Source organism: Pelecanus crispus, chromosome 2 (genome assembly GCF_030463565.1).
Source record: "Pelecanus crispus isolate bPelCri1 chromosome 2, bPelCri1.pri, whole genome shotgun sequence".
NCBI lineage: Eukaryota > Metazoa > Chordata > Aves > Pelecaniformes > Pelecanidae > Pelecanus > Pelecanus crispus.
The window spans coordinates 35,046,767-35,069,364 of record NC_134644.1 but is presented as its reverse complement, the minus strand read 5'-3'; the positions used below and the strand labels follow the sequence as shown (position 1 = coordinate 35,069,364).

The 22,598-nt window shown below is 38.1% G+C and overlaps 1 protein-coding gene across 4 annotated transcripts in view; it reads right to left on the bottom strand.

The window, feature by feature from the left end:
* HDAC9 (histone deacetylase 9) overlaps positions 1 to 22,598 on the bottom strand; it is a 228,142-nt gene that overhangs the window by 86,924 nt on the left and 118,620 nt on the right. For all 4 annotated transcript variants that reach the window (XM_075706446.1, XM_075706448.1, XM_075706449.1 and 1 more), the window contains 4 exons: positions 10,090 to 10,145; positions 9,760 to 9,847; positions 5,291 to 5,410; positions 4,861 to 4,958 (listed from right to left, as the gene is read on the bottom strand). In XM_075706446.1, coding sequence (XP_075562561.1) covers positions 4,861 to 4,958; positions 5,291 to 5,410; positions 9,760 to 9,847; positions 10,090 to 10,145 — 362 coding nt within the window. The remainder of the gene's footprint in view (positions 1 to 4,860; positions 4,959 to 5,290; positions 5,411 to 9,759; positions 9,848 to 10,089; positions 10,146 to 22,598) is intronic.

The following is a 22,598-nucleotide window of genomic DNA, read 5'->3' as shown; positions in this document are numbered from 1 at the left end:
GGAACTGTAAGATAGATTGAAGATTTTCTGCACATCTTCATTTTCTTTCATTTTTACACTTTAACATATGTGGTTTCAAATATTATTTTAATTTTGAATTCTCTTTATTTAAAATTATTACTTTGGGGTAATTATAAATGTTGTGCTGTATTTTAAATTAAATCATGGATATAGTTCATCCTTAACTCTGCCTTAATGTCACCTATGTCTTTTGAATTTGCTCACCTTCTTAAATTAAAATCATACATGTGATGGCTAAAAATTGAACTCAAAGATAATATTATCATGAGCTATTTTGAATCATTCCAAGAAACACACAAACACAAGTTTCATTTTATGTAAGCTTTTATGGCCAGATTCATTGATATGCTGTGGCTGTTTTATGCTACTCTGGAGTAGAGCAAAGCAGCCAGAGCATACTGGCTGGTTACGCTAAATTTACAGCTCCTTTGTTGAATAAAAGCAGTGCAAAGCAGTTGGAAGGCACACCCCAGTTTCCTTCTGTCTCTTTCTTCTCCCTCACTCTTCTGGACGCTCATGTTTGTTTCCACTGCCTCCTGTGACTTCAATATTCTGCTCTATGGAAACACATCTCTCCTGTCCTTCGTAAACTCCAAGTACATACATGTACATGTGTGCATGTACAACACAGACCTGAGTCCCCCTCTGCTGCCTCCTTTACTGAGCACATCTGCTATTATGTGGAGCTTATGAAAATAATTATTTGAACATTAGTAGTTGACCATTGCTCTTATTTTTTTCTATAACTGTTGGCAGAAGAGAGTGGATTACATCCTCGTAAACTCAAGTGTAGAATCATCCTCTTAGAAAATAGCCACCATCTCCTATTGCTTTCAAAGAGATTAAAGCAAATTTAACCTGAATAGGTGGAAGTAAACTATGAAACAAAACTCTCTAGAGGCAAAGATACATCAGGCCTTGAAAATAATGGAAAAGAGCTGTGCTTTTTTTGTTATTGTAGGGGAAAAGAAGAGATGCGTGCCCTTTAGAAAAAGGACATTCTTTCAAGGATTTTTGTAGCTAGATCAGTTGCTTAACTATGACAAACATCCATCAAACACAGCTTTTCTGGCAAAATTAAAAGGTATAGTGATTTGATTACTGCACTGCTTTCTCATTCTACAGAAACTTCTCTCATACATCTACTACCTCCTTGTAGTTAACATGAGCAAACATTTTCTTAGGAGAAATGAAAAAGAAATGGAAGGGAAAACATATTCTTTTATATATGAAAGAACAGTCTTCATCTTCAAACAAGCTACAGCCATTTAAATTTGATTTTGCACTAGAAAGTGTTAGTTTTAAAATACAATACAGACTCTTCATGTAGCACTGAAATCAAAATGGTAGACACAAACCAGCACCATTCCTGTTTCCCACTAGGGTCCCACTGGAGCCACTCACTCAGCATGCCTTTGAAGTGATTATTCTGTGTTATGCCTCTAACTCATCTTCAACTTTTCTGCATTTTTACACATGAAAGTTGTTTCTTCCTGAAGAAATGGAAATACTTTCTCAGACAGTTTGGAGGAAGAGTGACATGGAGTCTCATTCAGTCCCAACAAGATTCACTTAAAAAATATTTATCTAGTGATTTATGCAGTGGTAAATAACTAATATTCAGCTACTTGGATGTATATAGATGTGTGTGTAAATACTTGTACTGTTCTACAAATAGATTCTGGCTTAAGAACAATATACCTGGTATCAAATACATCATCATATATAATACCTGATTATGGGCAAAACTCTAGAGGCAGAAAAAAGCCTTGGTCTATATTTCTGTGGGCATTATCATTCAGAAGGATCTCAGCTGTGAAATTTGACAGTCAATCAAGCACTAATGAGCTACCTAGTGTCATGGTTGCTGACACTTCAAATATGTGCTCGGTACAATTCTAGGAAGAAACTAGGGCTCTGCTGGTGAGAAAGTGAAGGTTATGTGTACACCCTAGGGACATTTAGATTATTTTAATGCAAGTTTCTCAGTTCCTAAGAACTCAAAGGATTAGGCTCTCAAGGCAGCCAGAAAGCAGGAAGCCTCAGCTTCTCTCCAAACAGGCTCCACCCGTCTGCAAACTTACTCACACCTTGGTTGTTTTGGAGAGGCCCTTCAACACCACCCTCTCTGGCCTTCTGCAGGGACTGAATACTGTATAATCTTTCTGTCTACTGGAGAGCAGGTATAAAAAGAAAATATCTTCATTTTGTCTCTTATTTTTCTCTTAAAATGGAGCATGTCCAGCATTTTCTCCACCCCTTAGTTAAGATCTTCTCTGTATCTCTAAAATCAGTTTATTTGAAAAAAAATAGCAAGCCCATTTTCCTATCTACAAAACTCACTGTTTATTTTCTTAGAAACTGACCTGTTGCAGGTCAAAACTCCAGAACAACAGCTGACTTACTGGTTTTTTTTAGCAACTTTTCTGTTGATTTTCTACAAGACTGTGCCTTCCTTCCTTTCTGTCTATGGCTCAAGGACTCAACTGTGGATCAATCTTTCCTGACTGCTGTCTCACAGTTCTGTCCTGGCTAAACTGAGAACACAGGCTACATTATGCTTGACATTTTGAATAATAGAAGGGATAGATTCTGGTCCACAGATTAAGTGTCTCTCTATTAGGAGTTGTAAATTTACCTACCATTCAGACCAGATCCATAGAAAATGGCTACCTGGTCTATCCTGTGTAATTTACATATTTTTGTATTTTTCCTTCGATGTTCCATGAAGTTTGCTTCATTGATCCCCATTCAGAACTGTCATACCAATCATACCAAATCCATATCAATAAGCACTACAGAGGACACAAAGACTGTGCCCAGGCAAAAAGGGACTTATGGTGTAGGGAAACCTTTCTGGTCTTTCCTACTCTTCTAGAAAAAACCAAAACAGCAGCATCTATTGTAATCAGTTAACAGCATTATATTTCTTTTTAAAAAAGGCAGCAATTAACTATTTAACACAATGTATAACCTTCACATTAATTACAACATTAATCGCAAGGTTAAATGGATGCATTTAAAATAACACCATTAAATTTTGCACTGTCAACAATTTTTAAAGGGGCGATCCTAAACTTTGCTTTGAATTTATCTGCATTAAAAAATATATATAATTAAGCACTTCTTTTAGTGGTACGTCTGTAAATGATTAGTCAGTGTGTAGTAGCTCACATGAATTTTATTTTCCTGAATAGTGCTGCTTTGCTCAGGCACAGAGATTGAAATTCCCTCTAACTCTGAGCCAGAGAAGTAGGTACAGCAGTAATATTAGCTCCTCCACACTATTTGCTAGTGTAACTTAAACTAAAACTGCAAAGTACATATTTGAAAAGGTATTACTAAGTCCAGGTATTTGTTGTCATGATAGCAGGGGTACCACTTATGGTTGAAGTCTCTGTTATGTGAGTCTTCTGTTCAGTAAGCTGGGACCACCGTTCTCTGCAGTGTTAGGTGGCCACATTCCCTATATCATTATTGGGACAGGTTGGATCCAAACCAAGAATTTTGGGGTGATCATACCAGATATATTAATATCAGACACTAATAGCAGTGATTTGAACCATCCAGTCCCCTAACTTCTGTAAAATCTCACCAAACAATAAGAGAGATCTTGGAAAGAGCTTGAGGCAATACTGAGGTGTAGAAAATTTGGAGCCTGCCACTGACTATTTGTTTAGACTCTTTTTAAATACAGGCAAATGTAAATAAAATTAAAACCTTTTCCACAATAATAATAATGTGATACTGTGAATGTGTAAGGCCATTTCTGTGTCTAGGGCTTAGACTCTGAATTCAGGTGTGTTATTTATCAGATCCTCTGCATATTATTTCATGGACTCCACAGGCATGCTGCAGAAAGAAACCCCAAAAATTAGTTTTATACTTTTTGTGATCTATTTTCAATAGAATATAGTCAAAAGCTGTATAGGATAAATGCACTACTTGAAATTAAAAGTCTTGAAAGTGCTTGGAGATACACATTAGTTGTCTCATTGCCTTTCTTGCATATCAGTTTTCACTAAATGAAACCTGTTTTCAAACACGTAGCATTTGCCCAATCTTGAGAGGTGAGTGCCCAGTAAACCCTTCTGCTGGACTGGTTTACAATGAAAGGAAATGGTATATGTAAGACAGGACTACTGAAAGTCTAAGAGTGTTTTAAACTGGTTTTATCTCCTCTGGTCCCATGAAAATAAGACTAAAGTTTATGATGCATCACCTATGAAAGAATAAAATTTCATTTAGAATGAGCTATTGAAAGCAAAGATAAATACAGCATGCAACATTTCCTATCACTCTTACTGAGACATTTCACAATTTTTTACTTATAAGTAGATAACACTTTACTGCAATTCATAGAAAAAGCCAACTGGTCAAATCTGTGAGCATCACAATGAGACTTTTAAATGAATGAGGAACACTGGATTCGGACCATACTTCATATTGCTCTCTGTCTGCTCTACTTGCATGTAACTGCAATCAACAAGGAACGTGAACAGTAATTTTCTTCTGCCTGGTATAGAAGTTTATATTTAAATTTTGTAGGTAGAGAAGTGAGCAAGCTCAAACTCATTTTACTGGCACGATACAATGATGACAAAATGAGTGACTGATCAAATCATTAGGCGCTTTTTTTTTTGTCAATTCTGAGTGGATTATCACAACAATTAAATTATCCACTTTTCTTATTTACTAAGCTTTCGTTTACTGGGATACCAGGATTAAGGTAGTTTCACCATGGGTCATTCTCCTGTCTTTCAAGATTACATTAGCTCTTATTCATGTGCTTATGTTCTACAACCAGTTTTCATAACTTTAAAAGAAAAAGGTACCAACCTGAATGCTGTGAGATACTCAACATCGCCCATAGGAGGATCCAAGCCACCTGTCCAAGCAATATTTATGTTATACCCTTCACCAGGGCCACTTCCAACCTGAAAAATAGGAATAAAATGCCAAAAGGAGTGAAGAGGAGGAAAAGGGAGGAGGAAAAGAGAGAGGGAAAGGAAAAAAAAAAAGAAAAAATTCTCAAGTGTGCTTTAGAAACAAACATCAAACAACATGTCAGATCAGCCCAGCCTTGTTTGACAAGGACTGCTCTGGGTTATGCACTTGTTCTTCACTGGTCCCCTGCTCCCAGTGGACAATTTGGTAATCTGGTGTAATTTAAAGAACCAGAGAAGGACAAGAAAATTAGGGGTAATCATGCAACGCAATTACCTGAAAGATACAAATAAAAATGGGGCTCTAAAGAAATAAACCTAACCTCATTTGGGGCTCCACTGCCGGGGAAGAAGTTGCCTTCATCATAGCGATGGAGGGAAACATACAGGATGCTGGGGTCAGCATAAAAAGCCTGCTGTGTACCGTTGCCATGGTGAACATCCTAAAGGAGAAAGAAAACAGATGACAAATGTAATAATGTCCAACTCAGTGCAGAGAGCTCAGTTCTGCTTTCTTTTACCACCCCCCCCCCTTTCTCTCCCTCTCCCTTGCCCTCCTTTTGTCTTTCCCTTTCCCCCTCCCTTCACCACCCCATACTTCCTGAACTTTCAGGCAAATTACTCTTTAATGCACTCATTTTTTAAACTGGCTTCTAAAAATCAGGAAACCATAGCGAGCATGCCCTGGAGACTCCAGATGAGCAGTCATTGAGAAATCCCAGTCCTTTTGTACAATTAGATATTTATACACCGGCTCTTTGTACTCTTTGCCTCAGTGATGGAATCTAGCATCCTGTTTTATGGAGGAATTTTATGACTTATTAACTGCCAACAGTTCATAACCCCTCAGGCTTAATTAACTAGCCTCATTGGCCTCTGAAGAAAGACTAATGTTTAAACTACAAACTAGTATTTTGCAGAAGGATCTATGGTTTACAGAGCTTTTTCACAATTCTTGACAGAACACTAAACATAAGTGTATTCATTGATTTGCCAAGTTCCACTATTGAGGTCAAAGGCTCTGCGACCAGCTGAGTAAATTGGCTTTCTTGAAACATTCAGTTCAGTTAGCAGTCCCTCAGCAGTTAGATCAACATCAAAAGAGATGCCAGATGCGGAAAGGACTTCATACTTCATTTTTGCAAAATCATGACGGCAACAGTTGAAGACATAGGAATATGATCTCATTAGCTATTAAATCATCTAGCAGATAGGATGGTGCCTTCCACAATCAAGGAGTGACCTTGGCCAGTCTCCATATTTCAAACATTATATAACACCAGTGAAAAGAAATTCTGTCATTAAATAAAACACTGAAAAAGAAATGCTGACAGTATATCTATATAACAAAGGCTGATGATGTGGACTTTTCCTCTGTTTTAGTTTTGTTTTCACAGTTCTACTGTTGTACTACGTGGTTAGACACACAAGAAATTTTACAAGTGAAAGTGGAAAATCCACTTGCCTTTCAGGAAAACAAAACTGAGTCTTTTTCTAAGTTTCTCCACTGCATTTGTAAGAACTGGAAAAACTATAGATATTGTTGATTCTCCTCCTTTAATCCATCCCCTTGAAATTTCTGATTTAAAGAGAGGATTCAGAAGGAGGACAGACAAGGTACTCTAAATGGCAACACTATCACCCAGGATGTATTTATTTTGCAAATGCTATGAGCTCTGAACCAAATTTAGTATCAGAGAAGTAATGGTCAAATTTTCCTCAGGATACCTAGACTCCAGGAAGGTTCAAGTTAGGTGTACATTGCCAATGGCACAGCAAGCACTGCCCATTGCTTGTGCTCTTTGCCAGCTGATGTAGCCCATGACTTTCACCCACACTGTTCCGGACTCTACATTGACTGAGTCTTACTTGTACTGCATTGTGCTTGACTTGGACCTCCTCTGGGACCTCTGTGGGGTAATGTTATAGTGGTTACTTTTCTCAGTTGAAAGTACTTGAAACAACATGAGGATGAAGTTACAGCCCAACTGTGACTTAATGCCAAGGTTAAATGTAACACATGTTGGAGGTGCAAGGGAGCACGTGCTGGTGTGAGGGTGTTGGAGTTTTGAAGGCAGCCAGCATAGTCTTAGAGGGCTCTGACTGGCAAATGAAGTAAAATCTGGCATGCAGGCTAACCCCAGAATCCCATCCAGTCTTCAACTGCAACAAAATTAATTGGTTTAGTCCAAAACAGACCCAGATGATGCTAACATACATGCAAGTATGGACGATCTTGGAACAAGGATTGCAACAACATCCTGAGAAGCTATGTTGGCCGTATAGATAGATCTGCAGAGACTATGACTAAAAACATAATAGGACTTCATTTTGTGATTTTAATTAGTCTTTCCACGCATCTTTGGGGCTTTAGATATATTATTGCTGTAACAGTTTTCAAATGAGGAAAAAAATTAAATGGGCATACAGAGCTCTCTCTTTTTTTTTTTTTTTTTAATTATTCAAATCTCAAAGCTAGCGGTCTTGTCTAAACTTCAATTCCACCAAGGGTTACTCTGTTTTGAAGAGCAGTGACTCCTCTGGTTAGACAAAGGAATGTGTTGTTTAAGACTGCGGATGTTACCATGTGGGAAATTTTTTTCATATTCTGCCCTTAGTAGATCAAATGTATTCAGGGCATATAAGTCAGTTCAAAAATGGAGATTTATTCAAATGGTGGAATGAGCAAAGAAAAGCTGATGGAGAGGTCTTTTATTTTAGTGTAGAAAAAAATGAAGGAAAGATTAAAAATTAAGAAGTTAAGAATTTGTATATGAATACATGTAGCAGCTATGAAGACTACACTTAATTTGTAACTAAAGTACAGTTTAATGTGTGGGATTGACTATTACTTTTTAACATTTACATTGTAGTAACCTGTACAGCTGCCAACCAGCATGGGGTCCTGCTGAGCTAGTCACTATCAAAATATAGCCTTAGAAGTTAATTTCAAGTCTAACATCCCTAATTCCATTCTTTCCTTCAGATGCCCAAAAATCTCTGTTGGTGAACATAAAGACATCACTATTAACTTGTCCATTCATTCAGTTTGGATTGTGATTTATCCATAGTTTGCATACATAAGAAATTTTCTGTATGAATTTTTGTACATCATTGCACTGACCATGGAGCAGGCTAGGGACTGGACTGCAACTGCTCCAGGAATGAAGTCATCTGTATCAGTGATACATTTCTCCCTTTTCACCAGCTGAGTTATTCCGGCCAATGGGATAGAGTCAGAGAGAGGCTGAGCATTCCCTATCTACTTTCCTGGGTGAGGATAGGCAGCTTCATGGGTAATCATTTGCACAGGTAATGATTTGCACATTTAACCTTGCCTTGCAAAACTGAAGCTGAATTCCTAAGTGCTTATTGGCTGAGTATGTCAAATGGAAGTGATTTCTTTTCCCGACAAGGTGAATGTAACACTTACAGTCAAAAAGACTTGAAAACATTCACAAAATGCAAACTTTGAATAGGCTTTTCTTATTAAAAAACAAGAATAAACATAGACTTCACTTTTGGCCAGCATTTACAGCAGTAAAACTCAATGAACTGTAAGATTCAAGTCAGCAAACAGATACCAACATACAGTGGAAGTGAATTTTTCAAAAATACTGGTTTCTTGCAGTTCATAATTATGTTCCTAAGTGATAGTAGAACACTCTGAGCAATATTTGAAAAACATTCTAAGAATATCTAACCTACCCATATACTTATTCTACCACTCATTTTTCACTTGCCATTCCTTCTCCCACACTCCCCCTTTCTCTGCTTCTCTTCAACAGCCAGTACGCATATTTAACTGAACAAAAGTGCTAGATGGTAAGGCCATGACTTCACAATAAGATTTAATTATGAGTGCAGATATGAACAAGATTTAGACTATTAAGCCCTGCACTTCAAAAACCCTTTAGCATATTTTGTCTTTAAATCTTTTATCACCTGCAAAAATTAATTAAGTGCAGATGTAACAGGTTAGGTTTTGATGCCAGGGTTCATTTCCTGTCTATGCTTTGTCAGACACCCTATTACACCTCCTCATGAACTGTAGGAAAACAAAAACGGTGCTCATAAATCAGCATTCAACTTTCCTTGGGCTGTGCATTGGGCTGATCCTTTAAGTGCAAGGCAGAGCTCCAATTCATTATTCATGAAAATAATATAGACAACATGCCAAATGTCATCTGCATTTAAATAATCCATTTGTTAAACATATTAAGTATTGTGTAAGAATGCCTTCTATTAAAATACAAGACTAATCCAATGAAGTGGATTTTTAATCACGTAGCTTTCCTTCAGGGAACCATCAAAAGCTGGCATACATGACTTGAAAACTTCTTAGAGGGAATGACCTGTTGATTTGTTTAATAATATCGAAGTTACACAACAAGTCGAATCATTGCTAGCTGGGGGAAGTGGCCAATTTGGTTACCAAAGCAACAACATTCTTTAAAGCACATCTGACTATTTAAAGTTTGTATTCTGTAGGGAAAAGTAAACTTGGGTTCTGTAGGGTTATTTTAACGGTGGAAGTATCAATTCATTTAAGGACCATAAAAGTTGCCCTGATCTGTGCCTTCTTCTCATTAAATTGCAGTTAACACCATTAAAGTGAAACATAGATGTTTATGACTTCAGTACTGCCATCCTGGCTTTAATGAGTTCCCAAAATCAGAGGAAATGCACACCTTTATTACTTGTAGGTATTAAAAGCAGAAAAGTCTGACATATAAATACAAATTCATTATCTAGATGCACTGAAAGTGCAATGCTTGCCAAGAATACATACCAGATCTACAATCAATATCTTGCCTATATTTAGCTTGTCTCTCAAGTATTTGGCAGTAATTGCAATCGAATTAAAAAAGCAGAACCCCCTGTGGAATAGAGAAGAACAGAAATAAGAAAGCAAATCAGTCAGGAAAACAGCTATAAATAATGTTCAGAGCATTTTTAAAAATGCTATATGATCTCTGAGGCCATAAATCTGCTTCTGGGAGTACCTAGAAAGCCTTTTCAGTCATCTGCTAACAATTACAGTTCTTCAGAGACATGCACAACGCAGGTGATTGCCAGTAACCTTAGTGCTCCAAGATGGGCAATATTCCCTGGTACTTACATGGCTGTTGATTCTTCAGCATGATGGCCTGGGGGCCTTACAACAGCAAAACCATTCTGTAAGAACAAGATAGGTTTTCAATTATCAGCTTAAAAAAATACTTGACTCGGTGCAAAACAGAGCAGCAGGCAGACTGGGTTGAAATCTATTAAAGGCTCTTGGACACTTTTTCTATCCAATCACCCTTTCATAGTACTGCCAGAAATAATATGTTTGAGAACAGTGGCATATAAACTTATCTAAATACACACATGCACATACATACATACACACACACACAACATGATCCAAAGAGGAGGAAAAAGGCAGGATGAGAAAGCTGTTGCAATCAATCCTGCTGTCTAGAATTCACATTTTAAAGGAAGCAGAGAGCACTGATCCATTCTTGATCTAAGTTCATGTAATCTACATTACTCCAACTTGAGATGCTTCAAAATAAAAGTAGCGTGATGTATATATTTTACATGATTAGACAATGTTGACCCTGCCTTCTACATGGACTAAATGATAAATTCAGACACATACACACACACACACGTGTAATTCCTAACAGTAGAAAAAGGATGACAATGAATACCCCATATTTCTGCAAACTATAAATTAAACCTGTGAACCTGCCACACTCGCAAGTTTAATAGATTCACTAAAGTCAATTTCTAACACACTTTCTGGAATCGTATATAAATTTCATAAAGTACAGCACTAGGATCAGTGATGATCAAGGAAATTTTTGCCTCTAGAGGCACTGAAGATAAAAGAAAAATGAAGTTTCCCTCCTTCCTGTGTGGGTAAGGTAAAGGGAAAATGTAGAAGTACTGGCAAGGTAGCTCTGTTCAGAAAGTCAGATTATGTATTCAAGAAGCAGTGTCTCATAAGGGTGTGTATCATATAAAATTTCTCTTACAACAGTCAGACTCAGGAGTAACACCATTACTTCATCAAACTTACTCTTTATTTCAACTACTCAAGACAGTCTCTTCAGCTATATATTTGACATCACATTAATGACAATTAACACACACAAAAAAGTAAAATATTATAATCTTGCATGAGTGTATCAGCCAAACTTGTATTTTCAAGCAGCCTCACACAAATACCATGTGTATATGTACAGCTGCAAGTCCAAACATTGTATTTTCAGAGGGGAGGGGACAGGAAGAAAAAGGGTGGAATATTTCTGTATTTTAATAATCAGTATTAAAGTAGTCCAGTTTGATATACTTAAGATAGTCAAATGTCAATGTTTCAGCCTTTATTCAACTGAAACAAACATGATAGTCACTAAACTTTCACTCACATGGGTGTAAATAAGGAGGAACAACATGGCAGTTAACAAGTTATGTTGGTGCCTGTGAAATCTGTTTATTTACAATCCTATGAATGTGTGGTTTTGTGTAGCTGTGCAATTGTCTACCTATGTTGTTTCACTGGCATTCATTTATAGACAAATACTACTAGGCTATCTCATACAATTTGCTGCTAAACATAATCCAAGCAGCCAGCTGCAAAGTTTTGTGGAGCCTGGCCAAAGTTCTATCAGACTACAGCAAACTTAAACTATAATGCAAACAGAGTACATCTATAAGAGTGGTTCTTCTGACCATCATTTAAAGAATCTGGGGGATTTGACATCATGCCTTATTTTACATTAAATGTCCACATTTAAAAAAAACCCAACCAACCAAACAAAAAACCCTAAAGAGAGAAAAAATATATACATTCATATTTAGGCAGGCATTCCTGGAGGTGGAATATAAATTGCCTATAGATCAAACACACCATCAAAAAAAAAGGCCTTGTGGACTGCACTAATCTTCAGAACCAAACCAGCTTTACACTCTTAGCTAACACCCTATTCCTTATCATTGTGAGGGTTTTTTAACATTTCCTTTTCACACAAAATATGACTTAGAGAAGAATTCTGAGAGGAATTCTCTTGTAGTGTTTATGAAGAAACAAATTATGTTTATGCTGAGGAATGTACAGATAACAAAGCAAAAAAAGACTCAGAGAAGAGGGTATTACCAGAGAGAGAGCATCATGCTACCTGTATTTTGCTCTCTTGATATTTGTAAGAATTTGTAAAAAGTCCATGCAAGGCTTACAGCTGCCCCTGCTCAGCTCACAGCTCATTATCATCTAACTCTGTCGGCATTCCCAAAAGATCAATATAATTAAGATTATTATCTCTGGGAGGATATTGTGGGGCAATATAGAGACAGAAAGGAATCAACACTGCTGTTTTTGACAATGTGACGGTTACAGTATAGGCTTCTGTTTTCTGTTCCCTTACTTTGACAAGACTGTTTGGAAGCCCTCTTTTGCTATAGCTAGCTAATTTCTGCTATCAGCGCTGAAGTTAACTATTGCATTTCTCCATGACCATGCAGAACATTTGCATCAGTGTTGTGACCATTTTTTATGTGTTTTTACATTACAAGAAGTTCAGTATTCACATGGGAAATTTCATTTTTTAAAAAAATACAATGCATATGTTATACTGATAATAAACCATATAATATAATCAAATTTTAACAAACACTGAAAAGTAGTTACCATACAGTATTAACGGCAACTGTTGTGCAATTGATAAAACACTTCATTTCTCCTACTTTCAAACTTTGTATGAACACAGTGTACATTAGCACAACGGAACGTGAATTCATTTATTTAGGCAATATTTAAATACCAGACAGTGAGCTCAGAACAGTAGACAGAAAGGCAAAAATCTGCTTTAAAGATAGAAAGACTAACACAGAGTAATATGTTGAAAATGAAGCCAACACACATAAATTCAAAACATTTTTGTACAGAGCCTTATTTATACTAGGATACAGACACCTTTATGTGTAGACAGAACATTAAACTGACTGACAGACATGAACATTAGAAAAAGGATTCATGTCTGTGCTATTATATGATTACCTTCGGTTAAATTTGAGGATAAAGAGTAAAGCCTGAATAGAGATATTCTAAAATCTGTGCATATCTGAACAATGAACAAAGAGAAGTCTGCCCAAACTCAGTTTACAAAGAAGATCCATTGCAGATAGACCCACTTAGTTGGATCTTTAATGAAAACTAAGAAAAAATGTTAGTCTTTTTCCACAGTAAGCTAGGTATTGTCTTCTTTCATACCAAACAGGTAGTTGGATGCTTGATTTCCGAAGAACAGAGGTGTACATCCTACTGTGGCCTTCCTGTCTTTGGTGGTACAGTTAATTCCTTTCTGTAGTGTGCTGGGTTAGCGTTGGGCTACATCATGCTTGGGCATCTACTATACCTCTCCCTGAATCTTTCCAAGACAATCACTCAAGACAATACTATAACACAGCTGGTTACTCCAGGGCTTGGGACTGACCATCTACATCAGAGTTCCACTGGTGTTTCTATTATACAAGGAGGTAAAAGTAGATGTAGGAAGTATGTGGTGACTGTGGCAAGGTGTGAATCACTCTTCCCTTCGCTTGGCAGTGAGGAGCTTGCTCTGCCTAGATTCCAAGTGGACCAAAAGTGACCCAGCCAGTCTGGCACTCCAGGTATGCTGAGAAGCCTGGCTGAGAAGCAGTGCATACTAGCTTCAGCCTGGTACTACTCTAGTAAAATCATATGGCTTTTTGTTGATTCTAACAAAAGCCAGTGCCATGCAAGAAATAGCAATGAATACCAGCAGGTACTCCAAGAGCACTTACTGAAGCAGTAGAAGACTCAGGTTCAACTCCTTCTTGAAGATGAGGATGAATTTGTAAATATTCTTCCCATACTCATTTGTGTATTTAGATTATGTGGTCCATAAAGTAGATATTGAGACACAACTTTTTAGTCTGGGTGAATTTTCTGACAATAAGTCTACAGTCATGCTCTTCCTCAGCTCTTGTTCAAATTTACAAATCTTATTTCCTGCAGAGTAGCAGTCCTTCAATAGAGGATGAAACACCACTACTGAATCTCAGGTTTAAGATAAGACAGTTTTACATGGAGTTTAAAAATGGATTCCTTCCAGCTGAAAAGATAAGAAATTGAAGCTCTTCTTGTATTTTAAGCTGTAAACCCCTATATGAAAGAGCAATGTCATCTATCCCAACTATTCAAGAGGCAATGGGCACAAACTGAACATCTGAAAATGCTCTTTTACTGTGAGGGTGACTGAACGATAGAACAGGTTGCCCAGAGAAGTTGTGGAGTCTCCATCCCTGGAGATACACAAAATCCATCTGAACGTAGACCTGGGCAACTAGCTCTAGATTGCCCTTCTTGATCAGGGGGGTTGGACCAGATGACCTCCTGAGGTCACTTCCAACCTCAACTGTTCTGTGATTCTGTGATTCTATTCAGAAGTTCATAACCTTTGAAAAAAGGCTTTCAGGAAAATAGGTGTAATCCCTAGTGATGAGCAGATTTGTCCCATGCACCAGCTAATTGCAGCTGCACGCATTGTTAAGGAGAGCTTTCTCAGGATCTTCTGTGTATTTCATATAGAGAGCGGGTACCTAACTCAGGGTCTGGATTACACACTTGAAGCTCAACATCATCCTAAAGTCAGGTGTTAAACTTTCTATTTTCTATGTCTAAATCTCTTAACCTATCTAGCCCTTAGCTCTTAAAATTAGCAGTGCTTAAATATGGCATTCTTGGACATTCACTTGTTTTTAATAGAAAAGTTTTATTTTTGCTTCAACATGCACAGGCTTCAGAATGAGGAGTAAGTCACTGAAGCTAATACTTCATTTCTTTGTAGAAACTTCTTTAGTTATTATGCAGAAATGTATCCATTTGTCCTGTCAGAATTGATATTCCTTATGTTTTTTATATATAGAACTTTGTATCCTCATAAAGTTATAGAAAAAACTTTAAATTTAAAAGGTGTTCCATACAGTGTATCTGACAGGGTGTAACCCCTGAAGTGGCCTTAGTGCTGTCTTTAACCCTGCTATCTCTGGCTTAGTTAACTCCTACAATAACAAATGTCAGGGCTGCTTTAAGTCTTGGCTGCCTACAACAATCCCTTTGCAACTGGTACACTGAAGAAGATAACCATATTCTTACTGATGTCACTTATTTTGTAACACGATCCCAAGCTATGCCACCCAGCAGCGAGGGTAAGCGTAAGAGCGAGTGGTGTAAGGCTGAGGCAATCCTCAGGTTCCTGTTTAAGACAATTTTACAAGCTATTCGTACTGCCAGAGCAGGAGCCAGTATCTGGCCCTGGGGGTCTACGAATGCAGTGGACAAAACCCCATGATTTAATGGAGCAGTATTAGAAGCATGTAGATTTGCCAGGAAAACAGTAATGGACATGAGGGAATACCATTTTGTCTTGCAGAGGAAGCTAATAGAGGCCAAGAACACAGAAATGGACATTAAACATTTAACTCTGTGATGGAAACAAAGAGTTCCCTGTCTGCTTTCTTGAAGGTCTAAGAAGGTCTAAGAGGATAGCACCAGAAAATATACATGAAAAGTTGGTACTTGCAGGCTAACTTATATACAACTGCGATGGCCTGTTCAGCCACAACTAGTGTTAACTGTGTTGGGAAAGAAAGCAGACGAAGAGTATTAAGAACAGAGCGGTCATGGGATAAGCTATGTACCACACTTATAATTAAAGTTGTACTGCTATATGAAATAATAACATCAGCTATAAATATAACCATAAATGCTGGCATAAAGTATCTAAGAGATGGGTCCACATAAAGTTTTGTAATTTTATAACTTTGTAAAAGCAAAGAATACTATCTAAAAGACTTCATTGGTAACTTGGATGGCTTTTATCAATCGTATCTCTAACACTAGTAAAATGAGCATTTGTTACTGTTTCTTATGCACTATGTTAAAAATGCTGGGCATGGGAGTGGAAAAAATGCCTCTCTTTGTGGCTGCCGCACATCGCTCAGAAATTTTTTTAAGGCAGTGAGAGAATGTTACAGGGCAGAGGGTGCAACAGGGAGGTAGAAACAAGGGTAGGGCAGGGTCTGCAGGAGGAGTACTGTTCAGGAGGCACCTGAGCACAGGGCACTTCCCAGGAAAGGAGATTTTTGTAGGTGACCAGAGGAGCTGTGTGGGGTTTGGTGTTGTTCAGACAGGCATGGCAAGTTGCTGGCCTGAAGCTTTGTTGGAGGGAGGATACTGTGGGACTAGGGAGACATTTGTTTCCAACTCTTTTTGATTATTATGTCATTAGAAAGATACTGCATTTTAGTTTTTGTTCTAAGAAAACACAGCAGTAGAGCTGTGAAAGATGACTGAGTCATTTTTATACAGAATACTTTTTAAGACTAGAAAACTAAGAGCTTGAGTTGATTAAGCTAATTCTGCTTATTCACTAGATTAGTACAGTTTTACTGTATGATGATTGCTCCATAGCCTTGTGTGACAAAGGCCTTGAGAACAGGAATAACCAAGCTCATTTGGAATGAGAGTTTCAAGTTCAATATAAGTTATCCGCAGATTATACAAGACACCAGAGTAGCAATGACCAAATGCAGGAGGTTTATTTTGGTATTGATTCAACCTGACATATCAGAAAGAACCATCCCAGGAACGTATCAGATTCTGGTTTGGAGGAAACTCATTTCAATTGCTTTCATTCTGTTAAATGACCCCTAACTACCAACAGGGCAACTCTGCACATGTGTGTGTGTGCACATGCACACACACATACATATGATAAGGCAGAGAAAGGGCTTGTGCTTCACTCCATTCAGCTGAAGTGGATGTTCAAGGCAGTCCCAGACCACTTCTTTAACTTAAGTGCCTTTTTTCTTGAGTGTTCTTTTGCAAAAATGATTCTTAATTCATTTGAGCTTTTTTAAAAATAGGGAATAACCATACAACTCCTACCAGCTCTTGATAGTTTATTGCATAGATCTCTTCTGTTTCAAGTTAAAAATATATGGCACGTGTTTCTATCATAGAAAAGAGTGCTGCCATTGCCGACGTTGACGTATTTAAAGGATATGCAAAGTAAACTAGGCAGTAATCCTTTACCCATGATGGGTACTGTACTTAAAATAATTAAGTCCAGCTTATAATATTACTGAATGGGGTCATCTGAGGCTGAAGAAAACCATTTCAGAAATGTTCCTCTGGATTTTCACTAGTTCCATGGTCTGCTCTGACATTGGATTGCCCATGATGATGGAAAGTCATCTCCCATTGAAAAAAGAAGTTCTTATTAGGTATACTCTTTTTAAATTATATTTTCCACTGGTACAATTTTTTTCTTGCCAGTCAATTCTAAGATATTAAGGGACAGCCAGAGAAATGTACAATTTGTTATCAGAAAAGAAATTAAGACACATTTAATGTTCACAAAATAGCACACAATGAAACAACCATTACAAGAACAAAAAATATTTTGAAGGACATTATTCAACAAAGTATAATTATTGCAAAATGATCATACTAACATAATCAACTATCTGAATTCCAGCTTCTTAAAAGTTGTATTAATCATTTAATAAACACCTAATATATGGCAACAAAAAAGGTGGCAGCATCAGCATGAATAATTTAGTTAACAAAATGGAAATATCAGCAACCTAAACTCTTTCAGAAAAAACAATAATTTGGCAAGCTAAGTCCTAAAGGTGAGATTCTCTGCAAGCTCTAGGAGTTATAAATGAAATCTGAAACTCAAGAGAGAGCACAGATGCAGAAACCCTCCTTTTTTTTTCTTCCTCTAAGACTTCTCTAATGTGGGGTTTGGATGACCTCTGTACTCGTCCAGTTCAGCAGCAGGAGGGGAACGCCTGCTGCGCAGGATAGCCGGGTGCAGGCAAGGGGAGAGTCTCTTTGTGCCTAGCTGCCTGAGTGTGAAGTAGCGTGCTGGCAGGGAGGGGAGGTGAACTGAGCTGAGCATCAGAATTGATGTAAGGGAAGCAGCCGGGCCAGTCTGGGAAATATTAAATGAGATGGCAGGGCAGGACAGAACCTCCCAGTGCCACCATGCCGTTAGACCATGTGGTCCTGAAATCTGCCTCATTATTGCAGAGCAGTGACTGGGACACTGTGAGTTGCAGAGCTGCCTTTGGGTCCTACAGGATGTGTGTTGTAGCCTGAGCCTCCACATGCACCATTTGTTTTTGCAACATACTTCTAGCACATCTCTATTTTCCTGTGGCAATGCGACAGAGGAAGGAGATCCTTAAGAGACACTTCCAGGAAAGAAATGCTCTCTCTGCAGATGCAGATGTTTTAGGGCCCTCTTTCTGAAGGTATGATCATTAGGTAGAGGCTAGAGACAATGATTTCCAAGTTCATGAGCTATACTGCATGCCAGAAATTATATGCAGGGCACTACCTGTATTTCTTTCCCAAGCCCCAAGGAATGTATCATAAGACTTCTCTTATCTATTAAAATTATTTATTGCATATAGCTAATGACTGTGGTGGAATTATATTCACCCAGTTCCACATACTTCACCCTTATAAAGATCTGTGGTCAGCCAGCAGATTATTAAAAGCCATCTACATAAATCTGTTGGGGAAAAGAGAAAGGAGCAGAGGTAGATACAGAAAAACAGCTAGACAGGAGAGCTGTGGTACTAATTCCATATAACATAAATACCTCAGCATGCATCAGCAGGTTTCCTAAATTATAAAAAGCTCAAAAAAGGGTGACCTTCATGCAATCTTCAGGCTCATCTCCTATTGTAACATTGCCAAGATGACATTCATCATACATGTAAAAAAATTAATGAAAAAAGGAAAAGCATTGCATTTGTCTAACATCATATTTATCATACTATATATTTCAGTGGTGTGATTCTTTATTCTCTATTAAATATTATCTCAAAAGTATATCAAATGGATCTCAATGAGTGGTCATTATATTCTTAAACCCTAAAAATTGTTAATTTTGATTGTTTGATATGATCAAATAAAAAACATCCAGATTAAGACTCCTCTGAGAAGGGACAATTTGTCTTGATTTAAAAAAAAAAAAAAAACAAAACACAGTAATTTACTATTACGGCAGCAGAAGAATTTCAGTAAACCCTATTGTTTTACATCCTTAGCACTGTCATATTGATGCTTTCCCCATTAGTCAAGGAGATCAAAGAAACCTGATGTGTCGCAAGGGGTTTGAACTACAGTGAAGAGAACTCTTAAATCCTGGTCAGTTTTTGTACACTGTCCAAATCAGATGAACAAAATGTTCCTCTTCTCAGATGAGATGTGTGTGAAGTGGGGCTCATAGTCTCAGGAAATTCAGAATAAAGTAAAGAACTTTTTGCCTTGCATACGAGTTTGACTCATGCCCAGCTCTGTAGTGAATCTCTCAATTGTTCTGCAGACTTTCATAATTTATTTTGTAGTCTCAACCCTTTTCTTAGCAGGACATACCTATAGTTCAAACCTATTACCACCACTCCATGCAATAGCAAGCAGTATCAGTAGACACCATGGAATAAGCATAGCAATTGAAATGTCCTGCCCTTCCTGAAAGGGACTTTAAATGTCAGATGCCAGTCAATACAGGGCAGTTTATGTTTGTTAGTTTCTACACTCTAGCTAGGCAGTGAAGATATTTATCTTCAGTATTGTAAATAATTTGGTTTTTAAATTAATTGAACACATGTCCTTAAAATAAACTATTATATTCATTTTAATTTTAGGAAAACCATGTTAGACTTTTTTAAAACATATATATTGATTCATCAAGCTGTAAGAAATATTTGGGCTGCTCACACCCAACTACACCGACAAATTTGATAATTCTTATGTCATAAAAACACTTTTTAAATGAATGACCAGTTTCTCATTCCTCCAGCTTCTTGTCTCAGACTTTGTCTATGCAAGATAGTTTTAGTCTGACATTATCCTAATGTTGCCATGGCTGTTTCAGAAAAAGGCATCTGTGATTCTCCAGGGCAGAGGGTAGATAATCTTCTGCCTCCTCTGCTGCAATCTGGAGCACTGCCCTGTGGAAAGTCCTTGCTGTGTATTCTAAGTCTGCCACTGCGAAGTTCAGGACATGCAGCTCTTCTCAGAGAACTGTGGGATTTCAGAACAAATCAGTATGTCCTGTTTCATAATTTACTTTTTTTTCTTAAGATGACACCAAACTGACAGTGCACCATCTGATAGCAATCCACAGTGGTAAACTTCCAGGGAAAAAACTACAGCATGTTTCTCTGCTGCCCTCATCTTGCTGTTTACAGGTTGCAGAGTTGTTAGAGCTTACACACAATTCTTGGAAGGCATTTTTTGTCATCCAAAGATTCTGAAGCTGCAGCAGATCATTCCAAAGTCCCATGAGAGCTTAATCCTCCCACTCAGTGCTCACAGTACAGGCCCCAAATGGTTGCTTCACATGCATATTTGCTCAATGAATGCACATGGAAGTGGTCAGCTTCACTTACTTCCCCTCAGATCTTCATTAGTACACTACAGAATTGGCATTTTCCCTGTACTAGAAACAGGTGATCAGTGCAACACAGTATGTTTCTAGAGGAAAAATGGCAGATGGAAAAGATGGAAAAGCAACATGTAAAGTCATAAAGGTAGATTGGAACATACAGGTCTGTGGGGCTAAAATCTTACAGCTACCTAAAATCTCATCCTGAACACCACGTAGAAAGCCCCGGAATACACTGCAAAAATTCCCCTAATGTCATTTACCATATGAGGGTATTGGGAGCAACGGCAAAACCCAGCTTTGTATGGATGCAGTAACAAAGCAAACATAGGAGGACTCTGACAAAATAGCTAATGTCAGGACCGGTGCATTTCCAGACCTTCTGCTAGCATGCTTTTCTTCTGTCAGTCAGGCCTTAACAACCTTTCCATAACCTTAAATTATAAATACCACGTGCAGATTGTTAGTTCATACAGTTGGCATAGTGGCATGTAAGTCATTTGGCTTCATGCTGGAAGTATAGGAGCAGGTTAGATAAACACCTATCAAGAATGGCGTGAGTATTCCCACTTTTCTTCCACAGCAAATCCTTTCCATTCCTATTTTCTTGATAATTTGGTATAAATCAACTACTTGGCATGTCTAATGGACAATTACCTTTCCTAAGGCTCAAGAGGTTGCACGAGACTGCTTCAATTCTCTGCACTGTAGACAAATATTCTATTTAGGATCAACAACAATTTTACAGTAAACTACAAACTAGTACTAAATTTAAAATATTTGTTTACAGACTGTTGCAATGCCAGCAGCAACCAAGGCCTCACAGTGGCTGATGTCTGATTCTTTTCAGCTTTCCATCACACACGTAAACAACCAAGAGCATTCACACTGTGGAAAAGACACCACAAATGTACAGAGGTAAGCGGTAAAGATTCTGCAGCAGACTCTGCTCATGTCAACTGCACACAGGACATATCTCATTATTCTTATCAAAACTTGCTTTTATATTGCCTTAGAGACCGATGGATGTCCTACAGTCGCCAAAGGTAAAAACTAGCTAAAAAATCCTTCTTTGCATTCATTAGTCCTGTTGGGTGGGAATAATGCACAGTGAGTTGTGTATTGAATCCTACTGTCCCCAAAAAGGTTAATGGCAATGAAGTACCCATCAGAAAGGATGCACAACAGGATCCTATATGATGCGCCCTGTCCTTGATCTTGATCTGGGATTTCAAAATTTGTGCATTTTGTGTAGTACCTGGCTAATGATTTTGGCGTCCGAATATGAAAGTTTAGTAACTGCAGTCGATTGGGTCAGAGCTATAGTACTGCATTTCACCTGAGAATGCTGTCATTTATGTACCTATATATTCTACATCTATGTATATATACACATAAACTTATGTGCCCCTTCCCACATATGTAGTTAACGTATTTTGACTGAAATAAGACAGATGTAGAGGAAGAAAATTCTCAAGTTCAAATACAATTTGGAATTTTAAAAATCACTGTACAATGCTAATTCTAAAATATTTATTTCTATCTTGATTTTGGAAACAGGACCGAATCCATTAGTATTTGGACTGGGAAGTGAATAAACAGTTTCATTAAGGAGACATGTTAGCTCCACCAATGTTTATTGGGGCAAGCCTGCACTCCGGCTGCATATGGTGTACCTTTAAATAGGGCTGTTAAAATACCAAATAAAATGTCAAAGTCCGTCAGGTCTGGAGCTTTTATAAATTGTTTAGACTGGGGATAATTTGGGTTTTGTACATCGTGCCTTGCAGATCGCGCGGCCCGGAGATAGGAAAGGAAAGGGGGGCCAGGGAGAGGAACAGGGGGCAGCCAGCCTGGCGGAAAGGCACCTCCTGGGTCATCGCTCTCCGCACCAGCCGCCTCCCTCTTCCCCCAGCCTGCGCGCCCACTGCTTGCCTCCCCTCTCTCTGGGTGGTATCCTGAGGTTATGCACGTGACTAAACAACCGTATTAAAAAAAAAAAAAAAAAAAATTTCAAAAATTAACTTCAAAAGGCAGTGCCACAGTCACTTGCCAGAGATGTGCACGCTATGAGTAACTTCACGGCGGGCTGGAGCAACCCTGCGCTGTTAAGTACCCACCACCGCTTCGGCGTGCTGACGGCAAG